Source organism: Danio rerio, chromosome 6 (genome assembly GCF_052040795.2).
Source record: "Danio rerio strain M-AB ecotype USA chromosome 6, GRCz13ab, whole genome shotgun sequence".
NCBI lineage: Eukaryota > Metazoa > Chordata > Actinopteri > Cypriniformes > Danionidae > Danio > Danio rerio.
The window spans coordinates 52,976,193-52,994,344 of record NC_141026.1 but is presented as its reverse complement, the minus strand read 5'-3'; the positions used below and the strand labels follow the sequence as shown (position 1 = coordinate 52,994,344).

The following is an 18,152-nucleotide window of genomic DNA, read 5'->3' as shown; positions in this document are numbered from 1 at the left end:
TGTCACGTGCAACTCCCAAATTGACACAGTCAGGTAATAAAAATATTCAACTTCAGTGATGCTCATGTTGTAAGAAAAACTATCAAAATGTCCACTTGATTATATTAGACTTTTGTTCACAATAGCGATTTTAAAACATTTAATATAATAAGTCCTCGGCTATGCATGGGTATTATTATTAATCAGAAATTGGGTGTACATAGTTTTATGTTAGGAAATGCAGTCTTGACTTTACAAACAGCGGCAAGTACCGGAGAACAGGTTGATGAAACACATTGATCAAATGTAGTTTTTAGTCATGCTCATTTAAAAGTCAGATTCAACTGATTTAGTTTTGACTTCATTCCTTTTTGTTTTCAGTCGTGACAATTTTTTACAACACGTTTTTAATAGTTTAACTAGCTAATTTCTAATAACTACTTTTTAATGTTTGCCATGGTGACAGTCAGTGCATAATATTTTACTAGTTATTTTGAAGACAAGTTGTATTCAGACAAAGTCCCTTTAATTATTCTATTGTCTTTAATTCAGATTAAAGTGCAATTTAAAGACTTAACAAGGAAAGTTGGAATTCAAGTTACTGTATGACTGTTTTTTTTTTTGTGTAGAGAATCAAAAAAAAAAAAGCAGTAATTATTTCTTGAGGATAATAATACTGACCTTAAAATAGTTTATTATTAAAAACTGTTTTCATTCAATACAAACTGTTAGAAATTAGACTTAATATGACTCCAGAATAATTATTTTTGTTTTATAGGAAATACTGTGAAGATTTCTTTGGTTTGTTAAAGATGACTTGGAACACATTCATATAAATTAACAGGAGGGCAAGAAAAATTTACTTCAACTGCGTCTGTTAAAGTTTACAGGGGCAGAAATGTGCCGTGGTATACTTGAATGTTATAAATGTGTTATCCTAGTACAGAGGTGGCCAACCCTGTTCCTGGAGAGCCACCTTCCTGCAGATTTTAGTTGCTACCCATATCAAACACACCTGCCTGTAATTATCATGTGGGGTTCAGGTCCTAATTAATTGGTTCAGGTGTGTTTGATATGGGTAGCAACTGAAATCTGCAGGAAGGTGGCTCTCCAGGAACAGGGTTGGCCAGCCCTGTCCTAGTACAACAAAAAGTTACTTGTCAAATAAATTAACAAGGAAGATTATTTTGAGTTTAAGTTATTGAAGTATCTTGTTCATGAAGACCTCAGAGTGATGCATGAAAAAAAATGACTTTGAATAATTGTTTAAGTAGTTTGTGATGTATGTTAAAGTGTGCCCCCTAAAAGTACAAGAGGCCTCTGCCCGGCCCCCAGTCACTCTAGTCTAGAACCGTCACTGTCTAAGGTCAGTGTGCTGTCAGTTTCCTTTATACTCTGCAATGTCTTTTTCACTTTAAAATGCATTTGTGGTGAGAGTGCATGAAAATTCTGTCATTTGTTAGAATATGTGTGAACTGGCAGCTCTGCAAAGTACTTGGCAGTATGAAAATGGTGGCTATTGATTATCACAGTTGTATACTACAATAACAGCTGTACCGCTGGGTGTGAATAAAACAGCAGCCTTCAGAAACCACTAGAAAACTCAAAGAAATAAAATAATATATGGGCAAATTATGATAATATATGGTTTAGAGCATCTGAGTTTTAATTTTTTGGTTGGACTGTTTCTTTGACTTTTCTCTTCGAAATCTCCAGCTCCCTTCATTTATAAAGTATTCATCAACCCAAATCTCCCAGCATATTCAAAATGCAATTTCATATGAGGCGATTTGTTTTGTATCTGTCACATAGTAATTGGCAAATCTAACACTCTTTGCAAACAGCATCTTATTCTAATTTGTCACAAAACTCACATCAAGTCTAAGGATGAAAGGGGTAATCCATCAAAAGACAGGTAGCATCAATGCACACAGCACTAGAAACAAATGTATGAAAATGTGCAGTCAATCAAAGACAACAGTGTCTCTCCAGCTCCACTCTGATAAATCCAGTTTGCCTCTGAGTGTAAATAACTAGCATGTGTCTGAGTGAGTTTGTATGAGGGGATTTGAGGTCGCAGTACCACCAGTAACTATGAGTCATGCTGTCGCTATGCTCACATACTCTACTATTTGTGCAGAGATTGCAAATATGAGGTATAAAACGCACAGAATATCTGTAATATTCAACCCCAAACACAGACAAAGTTGGGACAGAGTGGAAAACGCAAATAAAGAAAGATTAAAGAATTTCATTGCTGATAACACAACAAAGATTATTTATTGTGTTCCTCATGATTTCCAATGTTTTCTTTTTGTTTTTATAAGTAAACACATATTCCAGTTTTGGTTCTTGCAACAAAATAGAAAAAAAACTTTGTAACAGTAAAGTGTTTACCACTTTGTAATGTTGACATTGCTTTCACAACACTTTTAAGGACCGAAGACACCAAATTACGAAGTGTTTAGGTGTAAATTTGTCCCATTCTTCTTGCAAACATGTCTTAAGGTGGGCAACAGTACAGGTTCTGAGCCTCAAAGTGTGCCACACATTCTCTATTGGAGACAGGTCGGGACTGCAAGCAGGCCAGTCAAGTACCCGTATCTTCTTTCTCCACAGCCAAGTTGGCCAGACTTTCTGTTTACAATATTAAGCATTAAAGTCGACAAGAAATCAAAACTAATCATAGGATTTTGTTAGGTCAAATTGCAAGAATTGTGAACAATTCATCTGTGTGTAACGGAGGCCAGCTAGTAAGTGCTGTGCGGGTAAACCTCACTCCTCTGACCTCTAAAAGGTGCTCTAGCGACAGAAGTTAGATGCCGTGGTGTTTAGCCTCCTTGGTAGAGCAACCGGTTCCCATGCGGAAGGTCGCCAGTTCGATACCAGCTTGGAGTGGGTTGGGTGGCGTAGGACCGATGGGGGTTCCTGATAGGTGCTGTGACCCGGATAGGGGTGAGATTTAGGGGGGTGAGTGTAACGGACCCAGCTAGTAAGTGCTGTGCAGGAAAACCTCACTCCTCTGACCTCTAAAAGGGGCTCTAGCAACCGATGCTATAGAGTCCACAGTCTATAGCCTCCTTGGTAGGGCAACCGACTACCATGCGGAAGGTCGCCGGTTTGATACCAGCTCGGAGTGGGTTGGGTGGCGTAGGACCGATGGGATTACATGTGCATGTTATTAGGAAAAGAAAATAGTTTGCCCTTGTAATCTTTAATTGAAATCTGAAACTTCCTGTTTGTTTTCAGTTAAACTGATAAATGATTTTGAAGTAATGGACGTGGCTAACATACTTAAGCACGCTGCTCCAACTGTTTTGTCGACAGAAATGGTGTGCAGGAGGAGTCCGTTTGGTTGTAATAACCCCTTTCCCGATCTTTCTGAATGAAATACTTTACTAGATCCAATCGGCTCGCAGTAGAAAAAACAAGCCACGCCCACTGTTTGCTCATTTCAAATTCCAATTATCTAGGAACTGCGTCACAATACAAAGAAATAATGATCGCAGCTTCCGGATTATTCATTCATTCATTCTCTTTTCGGCTTAGTCCTTTAATTAATCTAAACCTCCAACTTATCCAGCATATGTTTTACGCAGCGGATACCCTTCCAGCTGCAACCCATCACTGGAAAACATCCATACACACTCATTCACACACATCTACTATGGACAATTTTAGCTTACCAAATTTACCTACACCACATTTTTTTGGACTTGTGGGGGAAACCGTAACACCCAGAGGAAACCAACGCAAACACAGGGAGAGCATGCAAACTCCACAGAGAAATGTCAACTGACCCGGCCAGGGCTGCTTCCGGTTCATTGGGACTTTCTTTAGTAATTTCTTTAGTTTATTTGCTTTATTATCATTTATTTTTTAATAAATGATAATAAATTAAATTACTGTTTATTTCTTTGCATTTAAACTTTGTAACTATAAAATCATGGGTCTCCTCATGGTCTGTGTCTCATTTTGTGAGCTAACTGACAACAGTTGTTCACTCCCCTCCTTCTCCCCTGCTTTGTTGGCCACGCCCACTCCTGCTCTTTGCTCGCAGAGCTCCATGCCTATTATCATGCATCTTTTGATAAAATTCTGAGGTAGATCTGAACCAAAAGTGGGGGGTGTCATGACCCTTTAATAAAGTGGGCAGGGATCAATATTTCTTGGCACATATAGCTTACTGCAGTGCTCTGATTGGTGGAATTATCTCTACAGCATCCTGGGTAATGTAGTTTCTCTGCATAAATTGTGCAATTAGAGGGTAGTTTTGAAAAATAAAGTGACTTAATGTTCACAGAGGAGTTTTATAAAAGCATATACAATCAATCAGTTAACAACTGATGAGTCAGGAAAGCTTTATCACGTTATTGTTAAAAGTCAGTTTCATTATGGAGTTTCCCCAAACACAACTGCTGTGAATGTGAATGCAATTGTTTTAAAAGTGAATGTTGTTTTGAGAAATTCTAGCATTACTTGCCACCCAGATTGATATTTATTTATCAAAGTGGGAGGGGCTAAAAGTCAGTTCCACTATGCTGAAAATGCTTGGAGTTTTATTTCAAACCCACCTGTTTGTAACGTGATGGCTTTTATTTAGTGTGCATGTGTGTGTGTGTGTGTGTGTGTGTGTGTGTATGCGTAACACACCCCAAAAAAGAAAAAAATCAGATTTACATATACCATTCATCTCTTAGTCGACACAGGCTCAAATAAAAACAAATAAAAGTAAGCATGAGGCGGCAAAATGCAGCGTTTTCTAAGTGTGTGTGTCAGTCTCCATAGGAGGCCTCTGTTTTGACAGACGGCAGGATGGAACGAAATGGACAAGGACATACAGAGGAGAGACAGACAGCTTTACTAGTCTTTGAAAATCGCTCATCTGCCATCTCAAGGGTGTGTAAGAGTGTGTGTAAGAGCACGAGAGCTTCCCATCCATAACATCCTCATTTTCCCGGCCTCCTCTAACTGACACGCTGGCAGATTTACGATCGCGGCCCTGACAGTAACAAACACGGCATGCTGTAATGATATGAGTGTGTCTGAGACATAACCTACGGCGTTTAATCCGTGTTGTTATGCGTGTTTCTGCAGCTCCGAGTTCATTTGCGTTGACAGAATACAATAAATGAAAACTTCAGTATGCAACTTACATGCGTTTTGCTGGAACAGCAGAACACAGGATTAATAGAGCAAGACTGGAAAACAAACAACCCCTGTGATTATTATGTTTTTCCCTCAAAAGGACGCTTTACTCTACTTCTGGTGGTTAAATCTACCTTTCAGCTAACTGAAAATTCTCATTATTCATCCCAGGCTCATTCTGAAAACATACCTCTATATACATTTCTGGAGAACACCAAATACGTCTCAGGAGCTAAGTTTTTTGCAGTTTATTTTCGCAAATACACAAGAGGCTGCTGTGCATGCTTTTTTAGATCTCAAATTTCTCTCGCAAGTGCTATTCAAGCCTGCTTTTCTTGCATAAATCCACTAGAGGCCGCTGTCGACTGAACCACCCTCCACTTTCCCTAAACCCAACCAATAGTGTTTTTAAAAGCACCGATTGACCAGCCCACCCACTTCCCTAAAAAGCAATCAGGAAAAAGAAAAGCCCTTGCCTGACTTTAACCACGTTTTTTTTATTTTATATATATATATATATATATATAATTTATATTTTATTCACTTGTTTATTCTATTTTTTGGCTTCTGTTTTCGTCTCACCCGCTCTCTGGAACCGTTCTTCGCTGCATTCAAACCCTGTAATTGTGGTCAATTCCTCCCTGCATCTCAAGTCCATCAACATACATGGCGAGCTACTGAACAAACTGGTAACAGCGGTAAATACGAAGGTAAGCAGTCAGCTGGTAATCATGAAAAGGAAGTCAATCCAACTTGTATTATGTTTAATCTAAATTATAATTTAATTATTTCCTTGGAAATTAGCAGTAACTATTTTACTTTTATTTTATTTTCATACAGTATAATACGGCGTTTAATCCGTATGTATGTTTCTGCAGCTCTGAGTTTATATGCGTTGACAGAACACAATAAATGAAAACTTCAGGATGCAAATTGCATGCATTTTGCCAGAGCAGCAGAAAACAGGATTAATTTTTAATTTTTATTAATTTTTATTCATTCATCAATTTTATTTTATTTTAAATCAACTTTTCAGCTAGCTGAAAATTGTAATTTTTTAGTGTTTGCTTCTTTAATGACTATAGACTTTTAATGACCTAATTTTTAAATTTCTATTTTATTATTTCTTGGACACTAGCAGTCACCATATATATATATATATATATATATATATATATATATATATATATATATATATATATATATATATATATATATATATATATATATATATGGCATTTAATCTGCAACTTAGATACATTTTGCTGGAGTGGCAGAAAACAGGATTAATAGAGCAAGTCTGAAAAACAAACAACCCCTGTGATTATTATGCTTTTCCCTCAAAATGACTTTTTTTTTTATGATTCTCGAGGTAAAAATTTCAGCTGGAATATCTAAATTTTTTGTTTTGATTAATTTATTTTCTGTTTTTTTTTTTTTTTGTATTTTGTGTTTTTTTATTATTTATTAGTTTTTGCTTCTTTAATGTCTATAGACTTTTAATATTTTATGTAAATTATTATTAAAGTATGTAGTTGGAGACTAGTTTCTATTTTATTTTATATAATTCAAAATTTTATTTTTTCATATAATTCGGTGTTTAATCTGTGTAGTTATGAGTATTTCTGCAGCACCGAGTTCATTTGCGTTGACAGAATACAATAAATGAAAACTTCAAGATGCAACTTACAGGCATTTATGTTGGAGCTGCAGAATTTGACAGAGCAACGCTGGAAAACAAATAACCCTTATACTTATTATCATTAAAATTCTCCTTAAAATTACTTTTTTCAGATTTCGTGGTTAAATCTACCTTTCAGCGAACTGCAAATTGCACTTGCATGACTTTTAAATCTGCATTTAAAACTATCATCCATTAAAAGCAACCGTTAAAAAATATGAAGGATCAGCCTTATTCCCAGAGCTACGCCATTCCCATTGTGAGCTTAAAAAAACAATAGGGCTTTGCTTTCTGGGTCAGTGGGTCTGAGTGCCAAAAAACAGACAGAGATGCGGTGAATAAGAGCAGAACGCAGGCCAAGGGACCCTAATGCACTTGTCCAACACACTTAAAAGATTAACTCTCCCTTTAAGTGCTTAAAAACCCTTTTGTGACACTGAAAAGAGACTAAAAACCTCTTTAGCATATCGTCCGACAATGACCGGATACTTCCCTTCCAGAAGAAGATTAGACGCTGTAATGCCAGACAACAGTAAATAACATCAGGGATTGGGGTTTTTTTCTGAACAAAGGCACTTTGTGTGTGTGATGATGTGCCTTAAATATGAAATACAGTTTAAGGGATGATCGCTTTTTATGAGGAAATGAGTATTAACAGTAAGCTGTTTGAAGTGTGTTATGTAAAGAAAGATGAATTTGCCCAGGGGTGTGTTTAAAACTCTGCCATTTGCAGGCAATTTCTGCATATTTGGTTCGTAAAGCTGTCATGTTAAAAGGTCATGTTTGAGACAAATCACAGAGAAGAAGTTCAATGTCCTTGCGTTAGATTGCAAAATATTAAAAATATATATTATATGGGATTTCTGAAAGTACTGCATACTTGTGTGACATTTTTTATGACTAAATAGTTATACTGTTATTTTAAAAATATTGTCTAACGTTATTATGTTAACTGAAATAAAATTATTTATATATTTTTTATTTACAGAAAACCTGTACATTATATTATATTATATTATATTATAATATATTATATTATATTATATTATATTATATTATATTAATTATATTATATTAATAAAGACTATTAAATCTTTCTTTTTTTAATGTTAACTCTTTTTTTATGTCTATCCACTTTTATTTACCTTATTTTAATTGAAATTATAATTTAGTTATTTCCTAAGAGACTGGCAGTAACTATTTTATTTTATTTTGGAAAGGTATTTTATTTTATACATTTTTAATTTTATTTTTTATTTGTTTTATTTATAATTATTTAATTTTAATATTTTAAATATTTACTTTATTTTATATTTTATTTTATAGTATATTTTATTTTAGTTTTTTATTTTATTTTATATTTTATTTAGTTTATTTTATATTTTATTATTTTTTATTATTATTATGTTTTATTATTTTTTAATTGTATTTTATTGTATTTTTGGTTTTTAATTTAACTTATTTTTTAGTTTATTTAATATTTCTTTTATTTTTTAATTATAATTTATTTGATATTTTATGTTATATTATATTATATTATATGATACTATATTATATTATATTATATTATATTATATTATATTATATTATATTACATTACAATAACATTAAATTATCTTAATTTTCTTTGTATTTTTGGTCATTCTGTATATATTTTTCTCTATTTATTAATTTTTGCTTCTTTAATGTTTTTTACAATTTTATTTGCCTTATATTAATTTGAATTATAATTCATTCATTATTCATTATTTCTTTGAAGACTAGCGGTAACTAATTTATTGTATATTTTTACTTAATTTTATATATTTTTCATTAATTTTATTTTGTTTGTTTGTTTTTTTAGATTTTTTTATTCATGTTATTTTTTTATTATTTTATATTATATTTTAGTTTTTTTTTTTATTATACATTTAATTTAATGTAATTTAATATTTAATTTTTTATTTAATTTTAATATTTTTATCAAAATTTTAATAACATTTTTTATTATTCTTTTTTATTTTATATTTTATGTTAATTTATATAATATGTTATTATATTGTATTAATAAAGACTAATAAAGTATCTTTATTTTCTTTTTTGTAAGTTTTTATTTTATTTTATCTTTTTATGGGTTTATGTTTCTTTAACTTCTCTACCCTTTTATTTACCTCATTTTAATTTAAATGATCAATTAATTATTTCCTTGGAGACTAGCAGTAACGATTTTAATTTGTATTTTTGTATAATTTATTTTATAAAAAAATGTTTTATTTATTTTACTTTGTATATTTTTGTTATTTTTTATATATATAATATAGTATTTTATTTTAGTTTTTTATTTTACATTATATTTTATTTGTTATTTTACATTTTATTCGATTTTTTTAATTATTTTTATTTATTTTTATTTATTTTATTTTTTATTATTATTATTATTAATATTATTATTACTTATAAACATTTTAGTTTTATGGTTTAAAGTTATTCCGCTACAATAACTTTTGTGAATAAAAATGTGGACCTTAAGTGGAAAATTAAAAAGTGACTGTTGTTTTGAGAAACTTCTAGCGTTATTTGTTTGCAGATGCCACTTGAAATGCTATTTATTTAATAAAGTCGAGCACACTTGTGCACCCACATCCAAACATCAGCATCCAACACATTTGAAGGGTTAAAATATAATAAAGCCAGAAATACATACAGGTGGGTGTACAGGTCTAGACACACGGGGACACCAACATAAATATAAAGCAATTTCATACAAGAGCAGCAGCAGCAGTGTGAACCGCAGGTCTTAAATGCGCCATATAGATCAGTTTCAGGCCTAATGAATGAATGGACATATCTGACTCACTCAGGTTGCTGTGATAATTACTGTCTGCTCATTAACGGCCAGTCTAGGAAAACCTCTTCATCTGGCCAGCCGTCAGGGGGAAAGTCAATGATATAAATGACTTTTCCAACACGATGAGCCGAGCTCTATCAGAGTGGCTGAGAAACTGATGTGCGGTCGTTAACATGTCGCACTCAATTAGGAGTATCAGCCTGCACTCCACATCGAGAAACTAGAGCTCACACTGGGACACAATTCATTACGTACTGTAATTACACACGTCTGCAAGCATGAGTTATTTTTCCAAAGTGGAACTATAACTTGTTATCGGATTGTTTACTTTTTCAGGAGATGTTTAGACTAAACACCGCTCTCAACTAAAAGTTGTGTTGGATTGAATGCGCAAACTTTTGAAAACAGACAAGTTTTTCAAGTGTTGTTGAGCTACAGTGTTGTGTCTTGCAGGACCATGGTGCTAGATAAATAAATGTAATCATAAATATGAACACAACACTGGATGTAAGAGCTATTTTAAGTTTAGTTTATTAATTAAACATCCCGTGAAGTGCTTGGAAACATGCATTTTCATTCGATGTTTGACATACTTTTCGCTGAAACCAGAGATGGAAAGTAATGAAGTACAAACACTTTGTTACTGTACTTAAGTAGATTTTTCTGGTAGCAGTACTTTACTTCGATGCTTATATTTTTGACAACTTTTTACTTTTACTTCTTACATTTTTACACAAATATCTGTACTTTCTACTACATATATTTTTTAACCCACGGTCGTTACTTTTGTTTTGTAAATGTGTTTGTTGGTGCGATCTACAGTATATCATTTCTTGTCATTGTGCAATTGCGCACCTGCGTGCTCCACTGTGCGGCCTTTTCAAAGCTATCACGCACCATACGTGGGCTAGTTTATTAAGATTACTATGAGAAAAGCTAGGATGACTTACAGACGTGACAGAGGGAGACGGCGAATCTAACAAGACTGATGCTACCCTGTTTACACGGTAATAAGACACCCTTTGCTCATTCGGATCACAGGTAGACAAGCGATACACATTCCAGTTCAAAAGCATGCCATTTTTGCTTAAGCCAGGGGTGTCCAAACTCGGTCCTGGGGTGCCAGTGTCCTGCAGATTTTAGGTCCAACTTGCTTCAACACACCTGCAAGGATGTTTCTAGACTGCCTAGTAAGAGCTTGATTAGCTAACCCAGGTGTGTCTGATTGGGGTTGGAACTAAACTTTGCAGGACACCGGCTTTTCAGGACCAAGTCTGGACATCCCTGGCTTAAGCCTTTTGTCCACTTCTGATCATACTGCACAGGCTTTCTCTGGTGTTTCAATCTAATGCAGCAAATTATAGTGCTTTTGTAAAGATTTGTACATTTAGTACTAAAACAATCAATTTTTTTTTTTTTAATTATGCATTGCGGTTTATTTCCTTTATTTCTGATAAGTTCACATTTCCTAATACTAAAATTTTGCTGTTTTTCAGTTTTTATTGATTTTTTTAACAATTTAACAATTAACAAATTTTTCAACAACAAATGTAAGTACACTGGGCAATTTATAAATAAAAATATAATTATTCCAGCATATGTTTTACACAACGGATACCTTTCCATCTGCAACCCAGTACTAGAAAACACTCACATTCACACTTATACACTGCCAGTTTACTTGAATTATTATTCACCTTTACCGCATGTCTTTGGGACTGTGGTTGAAACGGGTACTTTTTACTTTTTTACTTTTGTTAATTTTTGAGGCTGTACTGCTTTACTTTTACTTACAGTTTTTTAATTGCTTTGATGCAGCTGTGAACTGAAACGCCACATTTTCAAAACATTTAACACACTGGCCTCAACAGCTGCACTCATGGTCAAAATGACACATTTTGTTTGCAAAACGCACATGCCGCATCAAAACATTTAAAATATGCAACAAAAGCTAGTTTTACCTTCAAAAAACACAACTTGCAAACAAGCATATGAGCTCTTTTAATAGATTGTTTCACAATGGACAACTAAATACTAAATACAGAACTCAGTGTGAATCAGTGCACCATAGCTTGCCATTGTAGCCTATTGCCAATGCCATTTGGTGTCTTTCTATTTGGGCTGTCAAATTTGCCTTTTTTGCAAAGAATTGGATCCAGAATAAGAAATGCTTTGATTAAATTTATATTGAGTTCATGACTTTTTTCAAAGTGGGGCTGGAAACTGAAATACTGTAAAATTAAATAAATAAATAAAATTAAAATAAAAACAGACAAAAGTAATAAAATACTGTAAATATTAGAGAAAACACATGTAAACCAACATACAGTCAAATCTATTGGGAGTGTAGGATATAGCCACTATAGACCTCCTCCATTCATGCTGGCACAAAACAACACAGACCTTCCACTGTTCTTAATGTTTGCAGACTGATTGCTAATTGAAGATTTGTGCGAAGGAATGTCAAACCAATAGCCTCGCAGTGGCACAGTAGGTAGTGCTGTCGCCTCATAGCAAGAAGGTCGTTGGTTTGATCCTTGGCTCAGTTGGCGTTTCTGTGTGGAGTTTGTATGTTCTCCCTGTGTTCACATGGGTTTCCGTGCTCCGGTTTTCCTTACAGTCCAAAGACATGGGGTTCAGGTGAATTGGGTAGGCTAAATTGTCCGTAGTGTATGAGTGTGTGTGTGAATGTGTGTGTGGATGTTTGCCAGAGATGGGTTGCGGCTGGAAGCGCATCCGCTGCGTAGAAACTTGCTGGATAAGTTGGCGGTTCATTCCGCTGTGGCGACCCCAAATTAATAAAGGGACTAAGCCGGCAAGAAAATGAATGAACGATACGAGGCGGTATGACGATGTCCCTTTTCGCTTTTACCTGCTGTAGTGATAATTGGTTTGATCAAATATTAAAATCAATATTTTGGTATTGATATTAATTTTGATGTGTTAGCCTCTCGTATGTGAACCAATTAATTTAGAAATAACAGATAAATAACTCCTTTTAAACGGGGCACCAGATAGCTTTGACTGTCAAAATAATGAACAATAAAATATTGTAAAATGAATTATACAAACATAAAGAAATTTATTAACGTAGCCCTATACATTTCTATAGATTGGAAATTATGTACCCAGAGTAGCATTTAGCTGCATTTCATCTTTAAAACAAACCCTACGGGGCGGTATGAGGTCTTACAAGTTTGTCTAGTAGCTTGCCATGTACGTTATTAGTCGGTTGGTCAGTCAGTCTCTGACTTTGGGGTTTTTTATGGTAACAGCAGGGGTCCGTTCTTCGTACATGGATTACTCAGTTAGCTGGATTTGGATATTGACGATTTGAAACGATCCAGAATCGTTTGGCTCTTCAAAGCTGATCCGAGAGTTGTTGTCATGGCAACAGATCTGCTAGGTCAAACCTGATCAGGAGCAGGTTCAATTCATATAAACAGGATTAGATCGGCTCACTTCAAGCAAAGATAATACAGAAAGTATGTTCCGAATTCTGATATTTTCTTACAGTAAAAGTTATATACATTTGGGAAAATAGTACATATTTTTAACTATATATATAAAGTTATAGTTATTAATAAAATAAATAAAGTTATACATAATAATAAAACTTATGCAATCTGCACCCTCAAAATGAAAGTACAAAGACTGCCACCTGGTGGTGCAAAGAGAAAACTTATTGATATGAACTTTTTAGATCGCTTTAGTACAAATTGTGTATAATAGAAATGCACAATGTGACTTTTTTAAAAGCAATAATTTATGCAGTCATAAACATGTTTTGACAGTTAATATGACGGTGATTTGATGCTTCACAAAAGTTGCAGATGCCTTTACCAATATCAAAATGCTTTTGTAAACAACCAGTTATTCTTTACACTGATTAAAAAACAGCTACTATAATAAAGAAAATATTTTCTAAATGTAGAACTAAATACATTGATTTGCATTGAAATACATGATGAATACACTTGACACATGAAAGTGTAAAGCCTGCAGCTCACAACAAATGTGGAAGGTTATTGCGTGTCATATTTAACAAACCGTTTACTGCTAATTTGATGTAATTTTGCTCACATGGATAATTGAATATTAATCAGATGATGTCATTACGCTGCTGTGCCATCAGCCAATTGCATTTCTGATCATGATTTCGAGGATCGATAGATCTGTCCTTCACAACACACGCAGCGATCTCAGATCAGTTTATCCAGACATTCTAATCTGATTCACGAACTTGTTTGAAGAACCAAATTAGCGAGAGATAAATTATCAAGATTAAAAGATCCAGGATCTGCCAAATCATCTTAGATCATTTAAGCGAGGTACGAAGAACGGACGCCAGGTGAGAATGACACTCGCGATTAAAATTTGAGAACTCCAGAAATATATACAGCAGTACGTAACTTAGAACGAGCCTTGGTTGAAACCTTTAGTGAATCACTGAATGATTTATGCTCTTAGAATTATATTATAAAAAAAATCTAGATATATATATATATTATTATTATTATTATTATTATTACATTAAGATTTAACTAATAAATTCAAAACCAATGTTCCGTAGAAGAAATAAAAACATGGGTTGGAAAGAAGTTGAGGGAAGGTGTTGAGTTTTGGGTGAATCACCAGGGATTACCACATCTATTTACAAATTCAATTCACTCAATAGGAGCATCAATGGTTGTCATTTTAAGGCCAACCTATGCATTACCGTATAGAAGATTCAGTCCTTTTTAGATGTTTACAATGAATAATAGATTTCAACAGAGAGCCTTTATTTTATTCCACTCAGTGTGCGTCAGTCCTGTTCAAGTGTGTCTGCACGAGGTAAAAGGTTTACAGAGTTCAGCAAAGTGCAAATAGAGCAATCAAAAGAAATAGGGCTTTGTGATAGAGAGCTGTCCACTCAAAGTCAAGCCTTCGGGGAAATAAATAAAACAAAGCAATAAGAGTCTGAGGAGAGATTTTTTACAATAAATATTCAGACGCACACACACACACACTCATCCGGTGTCTTCAAAAAGAGCTCTGAGCATCTAATCTGCATGTATACTCTGTGTAAACATAGCCTGTGACTTCTAAACACATATTTGAGTGTGAGGTTAATGAAGTCTTTAATGCAGCTCTCATGTGAAGAGGATGAGTCTGCTGTGGGTGTAGTTCAGAGTCGCAGTGATTCACAGCTCAAATGAACATTCACACTGTTCATTTCTATTCCGCCATGCACAACTCCAGTATATGTACAGTTCATTTATATAATAAAAATACTGTCTGTGTGTGTGTCTGCCTTTAAAGATTTTGATAACACTTTACTTGAAGTGTGTGTACACAATAAGAGACACAATTATAAGCATGAACACGTTGTGAATATGAAGGCGATTTTATGCATGCTTACAGTATGATAACTGTCATTACAGTGTTATTCGCTTAGTTTTAAAATGCAAAGATTACATTGTTTGCGATGCCTTTGTTATGAAAACTTGACATACACAATACGTCATAACCAAGCGGCAAAATCCAGCCGATTCGAATGTTATCATTCAAGTGAATGAGCATTATCAATGGTTATCAGCTGATAAATCTACTCTTGGAACACCCCATCAAGTAAGCAACACAGGCTTATTGTCAAAACATGACCCCCATATATATTTCTGGAGAGCTTGAATTATTTAGCCAAAGCTTTATATGGCTGCATTCCGTCCTTGAAATGAACACGACGGGCGGTATGATGCCACCGACAGCTTCTGTTTCTTTTCGAGCCACCAGCTGACCACTTACCTCCTTGTGGATGGCTTTTCCGCTGTTTCCAGTTTGCCCAGTATTTGGCCACATACATCAGCGAACTTGAGACACAGAGAGGAGTTGACTGCGACAACGGGGTCTGAGTCCAGCAAAGAACAGTTCCAGAAAGCAGCTAAGACAAATACAAAGGGGGAAAACAGAAATAAAAAAGTGCATAACAGAGTGAGATTGTAGTAAGATCTGAAAACATTGTACAAATTAGGCGGCTGTGAGATTATTATAATTTTTTTTAAATTGTTTTTAAAAATGCTGTCAGGTTTAGGGAATGGGTGATTGGGTCAATCGATGCTTTTAAAAAACTATCGGTTGGGTTTCGAGAAGGGGGTGGGTGAGGTTATTGGGCAGTCAGTCATTCAGTCAGTCAACAGCAGCCTCTGGTGGATTTACGTGAGAATAGCCAGCACAAATTTACAAAAACAAAAACACCAAAAAAAGAACATACCTCCTGGGACGTCTTTCGCTCTGTCCAGAAATGTTTACAGGGGTACGTATCAATAATGAGCCAGGGTTGCAAGTAGGTGTCCCTGCCAAGGGTTTAGTAATGTCCTGCATAATACTGCACATATTTATCATTTCAGCATCCTCCATGTGCTATTCTGACGTGGTAACAGTGCTGGAATAATGGATAATTTGAGCTCAAATTAGCTGTTTAGTCGGTGTCAACGGGTCAGTCTGTAGATGGCTTTTAATTATTGCTCTACCGGGGAAAAACTACAGCAAATTTATCTTTCAATATGAGCGGCTACTTTGGGACTAATTGCTAATGTGACACAATTAAAGTACTTCATTAACAGTACTCGTCAACCACAAAGTTAGGTTCAGATGCCAGATCCAATCATACAATATAATTACCATGTGTAAAACATCAAATGAAAGCCTATTGTCTTCATTTCCAGACATCGCTCCGTATATTTTCAGAAGACAATGCACATGAAACGATAAAGGAGCACTTAGATTTAGGGTCTGTGAACTGAATAATAGATGCAGACTTGCTAGCCAAATACCCTTCATCATGTGGACCATAATTACATGCCTGGATTGTGTAATACAGCTGATTGAAGTTATCAGGGAAAATTGTGTTAAGCTTATTTTTTATGTCAGTTGAAGTCTTGTTTCTCAAGAGTGCTCAGTATATGCATATTGACAGCAGTAAACCTTCAAAAAAAGTCAACAAAATTCTTCTTTAAATAAAAATACCTTTGAAAAATGCTACATTTATTCATTTTCTTGTCGGCTTAGTCCCTTTATTAATTCCAGGTCGCCACAGCGGAATGAACCACCTACTTATCCAGCAAGTTTTTATGCAGCAGATGCCCTTCCAGCCGCAACCCATCTCTGGGAAACATCCACACACACATTCTCACACACCCACACTTATACACTACGGACAATTTAGCTTACCCAAATCACCTGCAGCATTTCTTTGGACTGTGGGGGAAACCGGAGCACTCGGAGGAAACCCACGCGAAGGCAGGGAGAACATGCAAACTCCTCACAGAAACACCAACTGAGCCGAGGTTCGAACCAGCGACCTAGCGACCTTGGTGTGAGGCGACAGCACCACCTACTGCAAAAAAAATGCTACATAAAATTGTCAATTTATAACATTTGTATATGTAGTAAGTGGCCGCTAATGAATGCATTTTATCATGTAGATGTGGTCAAGATGATCTGCTAAGATTTCAAGAAGAGTTCAAGATTGAGGGTGATATTTAAGGGACACTTGGTTTAAGTCACTGATCTGTATGGATAATAATAATAATATTAAACTCTGAGTACTGTTATGGAATTCCACACAACACAAGACCACAGGAATTGTCCGGCACTAAAACAATAAACTTTCTAATCTGAGAAGTATATCAGCTAGGATCAGCTAGGAACCAGTTTTTCTGTCTCGATCATGCATCCTCTGCCCTCTACTTTACCTTCTCCACCAGAGCAGCTCTACGCAGAATGTCCAAGTTTTTAATATGGTGTATCTTGTGGCTCTATATTCATGTTTGGTGTCATTTTAAATGTCTCCGTGTGATTGGTAAAGTGTTCTTAATTCAACTGTAATGTTTTGCAATTTAAATCAATTGTCATGAGGTAGCATTGTCTGACCAGTGTACCAATCTCATCAAGGCAACTTCCAGTTGAATAAGCTTTTAAAAAATCTCAAAACAATTTCTTAAGCTTCTTTACTATACCAAAGTCCCTTTAAGGCAAGTCATTTCACTCGGCGGCCATCTTTGAAATGTCTCACGGGCAGTATGCTCGTGTATTTTGTCTGAATAGGGAACAGCAAATTATCCAAACCTGTTTGCAAAGCTTACAATTACATTACAAATGTGGAATCACCAATAAAGTTAAACAATCATATAAGTTTAGTTTTTAAACGTCATTTTCAGGTTGCCCGAGCTAATGTGCATACACACTCTAAAGCAGGGGTCACCAATCTTGGTCCTGGATGGTCGGTGTCCCTGCAGGGTTTAGCTCCAACTTGCTTCAACACACCTGCCTGGATATTTCAAGTACACTTATAAGACCTTGATTAGCTTGTGCAGGTGTGTTTGATTAGAGTTGGAGCTAAAATCTGTAGGGCACCGGCCCTCCACGAACAAGTTTGGTGACCCCTGCTCTAAAGGAACGAGATCACGATACCAGCCTCATTTATGGCTGTTCTACACATTACCATCCTCTAAATAATGCTTCGCCTGATCACGC

At 35.0% G+C, this 18,152-nt stretch overlaps 1 protein-coding gene across 12 annotated transcripts in view; it reads right to left on the bottom strand.

Annotated features, from left to right (window-relative positions):
• Positions 1-18,152, bottom strand: part of LOC147836507 (uncharacterized) — a 193,972-nt gene that overhangs the window by 42,896 nt on the left and 132,924 nt on the right. For 7 of the 12 annotated variants that reach the window (XR_015494190.1, XR_015494188.1, XR_015494193.1 and 4 more), the window contains 2 exons: positions 16,848-17,013; positions 15,423-15,558 (listed from right to left, as the gene is read on the bottom strand). The exons of 1 other annotated variant lie outside the window; for it this stretch is intronic. Coding sequence is in view for 4 of the 11 variants with exons in the window: in XM_087258093.1 (XP_087114219.1) it covers positions 15,423-15,558; positions 16,848-17,013 (302 nt within the window). In the remaining 7 variants the exon portion in view is untranslated. The remainder of the gene's footprint in view (positions 1-15,422; positions 15,559-16,847; positions 17,014-18,152) is intronic. 4 more of the 12 variants (XR_015494191.1, XR_015494192.1, XR_015494199.1 and 1 more) reach the window with 2 other exon arrangements.